General features: G+C 59.5%; 1 protein-coding gene across 3 annotated transcripts in view; it reads right to left on the minus strand.

Annotated features, from left to right (window-relative positions):
• The window catches only part of Trmt61a (tRNA methyltransferase 61A), a 6,173-nt gene extending 1,333 nt beyond the window's left edge, over positions 1-4,840 (minus strand). Inside the window, exons 1-3 of one of the 3 annotated variants that reach the window (XM_004645390.3) lie at positions 4,757-4,840; positions 3,804-4,163; positions 884-1,150 (exon numbers count right to left, since the gene is read on the minus strand). In XM_004645390.3, the coding sequence (XP_004645447.1) occupies positions 884-1,150; positions 3,804-4,134 (598 nt within the window). In that variant the 5' untranslated portion in view covers positions 4,135-4,163; positions 4,757-4,840. The other 2 variants (XM_023705711.1, XM_023705710.1) reach the window with 2 other exon arrangements.
• Positions 4,841-7,732: the final 2,892 nt, after the last annotated feature.

Here is a 7,732-nt window from a genome sequence, read left to right on the forward strand (position 1 = left end):
GTATGAATCAGACAAATTAGCATTTATTTTAAAAAAAAAATAAAAAAAAAAAAAAAAAAAAAAAGAAGCACCAGGTCCACAGAAAGGGCAGGAGCCCCAACCCAGCAACACACAGGCCCAAGGAAGGGCCCGAGGGGATGGAGTGCACAGAGCCAGAGGAAGAGACAGCTGAGGAAAGTCCAGGGGGACCTATTTATTTCTGCTGTCCTGGGATGGGCCTGGAGTAGGGGATAGAGGTACACAAGCAAAGCGCAGAGGGCAGAGGGTGGGATGTAGAGCTTTGTGGGATCCCACAGACTGCCCCCCAGACCAACTCGGGGGCCAGGTGCAGACCCCATAGGGTCTGGGCAGCAGGAGGCCAGCTCCTATCTTGGAGCTGTAACCATTCTGCCTCCCACCCCACACACTGCAGCCCTGGGGGTGGGGAGGGGTGGTTACCCAACTGGTTCCTTCTCCAGAAAAGGCAAAAATCCCTGCAGCTCCAGGGCTGCTTTCCTGGCTCTAGGCCGACCTTCCCCAGGCCTCCCCATGCTCCGCCTCCACAGCTAGCATCTTCCCTAAAAGGGGCCAGCTGCCCAGCTCTGCCCTGTGGGGGAGGGAAGAGGAGGCTGCAGGATACATGACAGAGTGGGGGCTGCCCTGGGACTACCTGACTCAGATCTAGGCCCACCCAGCTACGGATCCCACCGATACAGGAGGAACAGGACTGTCACGCAGTCCCCAGAGCCTTGGCCTGACCTCCCACCTTGATTCCCTGGCCAGCTTGACCTATACTTACAGCAGGGTAGAAGGGGCGCTGGGCACTGCTGCAGTATGGCAGAGGGGCCCAGACCTCCACCCGCCACTTCACCCCAGGTAGCACCCCATCAGGTGCCCCTCGTACCTTCAACCTTAAGGGCATCCCAGGCATGCCCCACAGCCTCCCAGGGTGATGGAATGTCCAGGAAGACAGCATCAGCCACATGGCTCACTCCGAAGCCGCTGCGGCACACATCCTGGGTGCGCACCGTCACCCAGCGGCCCACACGGTGCTGCTGGAACTCCTCCCGGGCCTTGTCCGCCCGCTGCTGGTGGAACTCTACTGTGTGCAGATGGCCCGTGGGGGCAATGCTGCGGATGATGGCGTGGGACACGGAACCACTGCCGGTGCCTGGTGGGACGAGACGAGACAGGACAGGGGCTAGGACAGTGTGCAGCCCACAGCCCTCCAGGAAGTAGCCTGATTTGATCTCTCTCACCAGGAGAGGCCTGCAGGGCCCCAGGAGGCAAGTTAATCCCTAAGTTGCAGGTGGGTGTTACTCATGAGCCACCTGTCTGCTCCTGGTGGCCTTGGCTCTGGGCCAGGATGCCAGGGCTGGGAAGGACAGGCTGTGTCACAGATGAAGAAGGCACACAGGCCACAACTCCGGTTCTCCGGGTCAGGCCGAGCCACCATGGGCTGGCTTGGCCTTGGCCTCAATGCCGTCCACACAGTGAGTAGGCCTGGGTCCCCTCCTCACCTGCATGTGGGACAGTATGTTCCTGAAGCCACTCCCAAACCTGCCCCAGCGCAGAGAGAAGCTGTTTGGCCCTGCTCCATCTCAGGCTCCTCCTCCTCTTCCAAGGTCCCCTCTCAGTGCCCCCCTGTGCCTGAGCTCAGCTTCCTTCAGAGCCACCCTCTGCTGGTCTCTGCAGTGCTCAGCCTGGCCCCAGGCACAATGCAGTCCCATGGCCATCCCCACCACAGCGCCAGGTGCCACCTACACTTACGACTCTCAGCTGGATCCCACAGAGACTCCTATGGTAACACCCACCACATTCACCACTGCCCCTCCACACCCCATGGTACTCAGTACTCAGCTAGATTCCTGCCAGTCCCCAGCTACTCCCTGCAGAGGTGTCCCAAACCCAGGCACAACGCCCTCCTTTCAGCCAGCTGCCATGGGGTTGCCACAGCCACCCCATACCAGATCCACTCCTTCCATGATGTTCCAGGACTAGGCCTGACTCTGACGGGGGCCCCAGGCCTTGCCCAGCAGACACTGCAGGCCCGTCTTGACACAGCCAGCAGTGTCCTTCCCACTCTCTACCCAGCTGGCTGGGCTTTCCCTTCCCACTGAAGGTAGCCAGACACCGGATTATCCTCTGATGGTCCCCCATCATCTCTCTCTCTCTCTCTCTCTCTCTCTCTCTCTCTCTCTCTCTTTGTATTTAGGATAGGGTATACAGGGTCTCACTGCGTAGATCAGACTTGTAGTGATCCTCCTGTTTACAGCCTCCCAAGTGGATTATACCCAGTCTAAATCAGTCTCAGTGCACCCTGGGGGCAGGGCCAGGGATGGAACTCGGAGCCCCTGCATCTGCCTAAGGAGGCACTTTAATTCGCTGCGCTGGGCCGGGGGGATGGCTCAGTGGAATAAGCGCTTCCCTGGCAAGCGCAAGGACCTGAGTTCAATGCCCGGTTCCGAAAAAAAAAAAAAAAAAAAAAAAAAAAAAAAAAATCCGCTGAGCTATTTGGCCAGCCCATCACCTCTTAATTTCATTTGCTGCTTATTTGACCTTACTTCCTAAATCAGCCACATTGGCTTAACTTTGCTGACCCAACTTTGGTGGCATACACTCGCCACCGGGCCTTTGCACATCTTTTCCCAGCTCTTGGTAGTAGCTCCTCATCATTTGCAACTCACATGATCTCTTAAAGTTCTTTGTCTACCACAACTCAGCTAAGGGACCTAAGCCACCCTCAAATATGTAGTGTCTGGAGACCAGCAAGATGGCTCAGTGGACTAAAGTGCCTGCTTAGGCAAGGGCAGGAACCACAGTTCCATCCCCGGCACCACATGCCATGCCAGCCCCACCCCCAGCCAGAGTCCAGCCATAGTGGTGCACGCCTGTAATCTCAGCACTGAGAAGGCTGAAAGCAGGAGGATCGCCACGAGTCCAGGCTGTGTAGTGAGACCCTGTATCACATACATTAGTGCTGTCTTCCAAGCTTGCCCACAATCCACGGCACTGACATGGGGCCCAGGCTCACTCTTCATTGTCTCTCAAGGGCAGGAACCCGGCACCTCACAGGGGCTGGAGAGGTGTGGCTAACTGAGTAGTGTGGCCACCTGAGAAAGGCCAGCACCTGGCTCTGCATCTCTCTCTCACTCCTGCTCCTCACACTCCTGGCCCCTCAGAGGCAGGCAGGAAGAACTGAAGCCTCAGAAACCAGAAACGGGCCTAGGAACTCCTTGTGACCTTGTAACTCTGCTCTACCACCAAGGATTGAGCTAATGTGAATCTAGCCTCGTGAGGACCCACGGTCATTTCCAGCCGGGATGCACAGGCCCCAGGACATGTAGAGGTAACAACTGGCTCTCAGGTCCTCCTGTGCAGGTGATACCTCAGCAAATGTGGTGCTCATCTTTGCTGGGGGCAGGAAGGGCCCTGGGTGCAAATAAACACCTAGCGCAGGCTCCCCATTGCAGTGAGGTAGTGCACAACTAGAGAGGCAGTCAGCACCTTGGCCAGTGCCAAGGGACACTGGCTCAGGCCCAGGCAGGGCTGAGGGGGGCACCACCCCCTCCTTCGCCACCCCAAGTCTAGGCCACCATCCTTGGCTCACAATTCTAGCTTGGGGGCTCACACAGGGCAGCTTCCAACACGCAGTGCTGCTGAACATGCTTCTCAGTCACCAGCACCCACCCTCATGCCTGACGGCAGGGCTCTGAGCTGCTACGCCCACCTGCAGGAGGGACAGGTCCAGGCCATCTGGACCTCGGCCTTGGCATCCACCTTAATGCTAGTTTCTCAGATGTAAGGTAGCCCGAGGACCTTACCCGACTCGCAGACCACAGAGCCTGGCCGCAGCTCCAGCATCATGGTGAGCAGAGCAATGTCGGTGGAGTACAGGATCTGTGTGCGGTGTGGCAGGTTCAGCGTCCAGAGCTCAGGAGTGGGGTGCAGCACATACACCCAGCCACCTCGGTTGCAGGTCACCTTGGAGCCGAACGGACGTCCAATGAGGTCCACCGAGTGCCGCAGGACACCATGCCGGGTCTGAGTCTGTGCTCCGCGCTGCACACGCACCGCCACCATTGCACCATGACCAAGTGACAGGATGGCCGTGTCGCCTTCCTTGATCAGCTCTTCATACTCCACAAAGCTCATGATGCTAATGTCTGCCAAGTGTCACGAACCTGAGGAGCGGTGTGTGAGGATATGAGAGGTGAGAGGGCCAAGAGGCACGCTGGGGACCTGGGGTCTGGACAAGGCTGTGAGACACAAGTTCTGCACAGTGAGGCGGAGGGGAGCGCGTGGCTGGGACCTGCCTGACAGGGCGGCCCACTGAGGCCTGACCTTTGCAGCCCTTCTTGGTCTGGGACACGAGACAAAGAACACACCAGCGATGGAAAAACAGGCTCGGCAACAGCGGAGGTGGGGCTCAGGACCCCCACTGACTCTGAAGGGGCAGGGTCCCACTTCCCAGCTGGGCGATGAGAAGGTGGCCTTCGAGAGGCGCCCACCAGCGGGAAGCAGCCAATGCTAAGTGATCCCGGAGTTGGCCTGGCTCCGCGGAACCCGCCCCCGGCACCCCCAAGGCGCGCTCGGCCCGGGGTGGTGCGGGTGGTGGGGGTGCGCAAGGGGAAGGGGCTCCCCGGAAGGGCACGGCGCTGCGGAGGCTAACCTAGCCGGACGCCCCAGGGTTCTGAAGAAAATCGCAGGGTCCACGGAAGGGCCCCGAACGCCTCAGTGGACCCGAGGACCCCGAGGAGCCACGCGGAAGGCTCACCCGGGCGCCGGCGCCAGCTCCACACGTGTCTCCGCGGCGCGCGGGGCGCCCACCGCTTCCGGCTCTAGGCGCGCGCTGATGACGTCGCGCGGAGCCGACTGCCGGGAGGCCCGGAGCTGTCCTTCGCGTCCTCGCAGAGGGCGTTTCTTGGTCTCGCCGGCTGCCGTCCTCCGTCCGTACTTCCGCGTTGCCTAAGAGACTGAGCGACGAGACCCACAGCAGTGCCTGCCCCTCCACCTCGGCCGGGCAGATCTGCCCGAGCGCGGCTTCCGTCAGGCGCCCTGGGCTGGCCCAGAAGGCACCGCCAGGGCCCACCAGGCGCTTGTCATTTCAGAGGGCCCAGAAGCACCCTGCTGGGGTGCAGGATGCACCCCGGAAAGTGCAATCCCAGGGCCTGGACGAGGGCTCCCGAAGGCCGTGCTGGGGCCTGAGGTGCTGAGCAGGACGGTGGCCGGCCCGCATGGAGGCGCCTGGGCAGGCCCTGCTTGGGCGCGGAGCGCCGCGGGAGGGAGGGGCGGCAGCCGCGTGCCCTGGAGCTCCGGGCGCGGTGAGAGCCGGCCCGGAAGGCTCGCGCTGGGGCCGAGCGGGGGCTGCGGAGAACTGGGCAGGAAAGGGACGCAGTAGTGATGTCCGCTTCAGAGCAGCTTCTCTGGGGCATGCGGGTGGGGGAAGTCGGCGTGTCTTCCTCCAGCCTCAGCGCCCGGAACCGGGGCTTGTCCTGTCTCCAGGGACTGGAGAGCGATGGGGACCTCTGTCTGCTCCGCTGCCTGAGAACACAGGCCAGCTGTCTACGACTGCTGGAGCACATTCCCAGGCCCGGGGGCTACTCCAGCCTGATAAAATGGGGACGGTGAGGCCCAACCAACTCCTTCCTGAACACTTTGCCAAACCCTCCCAGACGTCTGGCCCAGGCTAGCTCCTGTGGTCGTGGCCCCTGCCATGGCCTGTACAGTGGCTAGGTGGAAAGCATGTGTCTGACCTCAGCTCCCTCCATTCCGCCACCCTGGCTGGGCCCGAGTCTGGGGCTTGAGGAAATTAGATGGTGGTAGGCCTCCCACTTCAGGATCCTGGCCCTGTGGGTCACCACTAGAGACAAACCAGCCCCTGTGGGTCGCCACTAGAGACAACACACTCCCCAGTCTCTGTTCCAATAGACAGCTTCCTCCCTTGATGACACCCTGCCTGAATCAGCCCCTGATTGCTCCCATGGGGTTTAGACTTTCCACTTCTCCTAAGAGCTCATCTTCCCCAGCCTCTCAGCTGCCTCCTGGAGACAGATGACTCATTAGTGGTTTCCCTGGGACCCAGCTTCTCATTTGCTTCTGTCCACTCTGGCCTGGTCAGCAGCCCCTCCACTACCCCTTTTCCAGCCTTCAACCTGAGTCTTCAAGCAGCCCCTCCACGAGCTGATTACTCTGGGGGAGGGAGGCGCCTAGAGACTACATACGTCCAGCTAAATGTTTTTTTTTTTTTATTTTTTTTTTTTTTTTTTATTTATTTGAGAGAGAGAGAGAGAGAGAGAGAGAGAGAGAGAGGGGTGTGTGTGTGTGTGTGTGTGTGTGTGTGTGTGTGTGTGGCCAGCTCAGCCCACCAGGGGGCGGGGCTGGCTGGCATGTGGTGCTGGGGGATTGAACCGCGGTCCCTGATGCCTTGCCAAGCTTGTTCCAAGTAGGTGTTCTAGACCACTGAGCCATCTCTCCAGCCCCGTCCAGCTAAATGTTATCTTGCAAGATCCTCCTCACAGTCCTGCGTAAACCTAGCTTCAGAACACCAGCACCACATTTGAAGGGCAGGGAGAGGAGAGGGAGCTGAGAGGAGAGGCAGCTAGCTGCTCCACCCACACATCTGGAGGGGTGGGTGACAGAGGGTGCCTCCCCACTCTCTTGTTGGCATGGCTTCCTGCTGCATTGTGCCCTGTGGCCTCAGGGCAGCCCCTGCCCCTCTCCTGACCCCCAAAAACTTCCCCTTTGGGCTTTTCAGTGCCAGGGACGAGAGCATCCAGAGGAAGTAGTGCGTGGCTGGCTGCAGCATTAGCGTGTGTTCAGAGCATCTACCTTGCCCAACCTAGACTGGCCTGCACCTACACCTGTGTCGCTCAGCTGGACCCCACTCCACAGTTAAAAGACCTGGGACTTCTTTGAGGGCCCTTCCAAGTCCTGTGGTTAAATGTGCAACCAGCTGGGGTTCCCAAGGAACCTGAGCTGTAAACCAACTGGTCTATGATGTCACCAGTCTCTTATACAGGTGCCAACAAACCAGCTCCAGCAGGGCTGAGAGAACAGAGGGCCACAGTGGGGGGCCCAGCTGGGTCAGCAGAAGGGACATTCTACCATGGCAGGGGCCAGCCCTCCCCACATCCTTTCCCTGCTCACTTGTTCTGGAGCCATGGAGGCACCCATCTCCTGTCTGTTAGAGACCTCATCTTGACATTTGAGGATCTCAAAGGCCACTCTCCTCACCCCTGCTGCCCACCTCTGCAGCATGGGTCCGTGTGTCCCAGGGTGGGTGTCATAAGATCTCTGAGGGACAGATGGCTGCACCAGCTGCAAACAGAGCTCAAGGAGCTGCCAGAGGGCTGGGATTGCTGAGGCTTCAGACCAGACCTTCTCCCGGGCCACCCTTGTGCAGAGGCTCACTGTTCTTCCTGCCTATAGATGGGTAGGCAGCCTGCAGCCCTGCCCTTCGACCTCACCTGCATTCTGGTCCTGCCTATGGAGGGAGAGGCCTGGAGAAGTGGCAGGGAGGGAGAAGAGTTTTCAAGGGCTGGAGACAAAGACAGAGCCCCCTTCCCTTGGATGTCCTTGTGTTTCCACAAATAGAAACTCGAGTTCTGCAGCCAGGCCTTCAGGTTAGGGTAAGTGGGCAGCTGCAGATAGTTCTCAGATCTGGGAAAGGGGCTGGGGGCCCAGAGTGCAGACTTTCCAGGCTTAGGGGACACCTGTTGTCTAGCCAGCCTTGGGCCACTGGCTTTTTTTT

Source organism: Octodon degus, unplaced genomic scaffold, assembly GCF_000260255.1.
Source record: "Octodon degus isolate 3935 unplaced genomic scaffold, OctDeg1.0 scaffold00226, whole genome shotgun sequence".
NCBI classification, from domain to species: Eukaryota; Metazoa; Chordata; class Mammalia; order Rodentia; family Octodontidae; genus Octodon; species Octodon degus.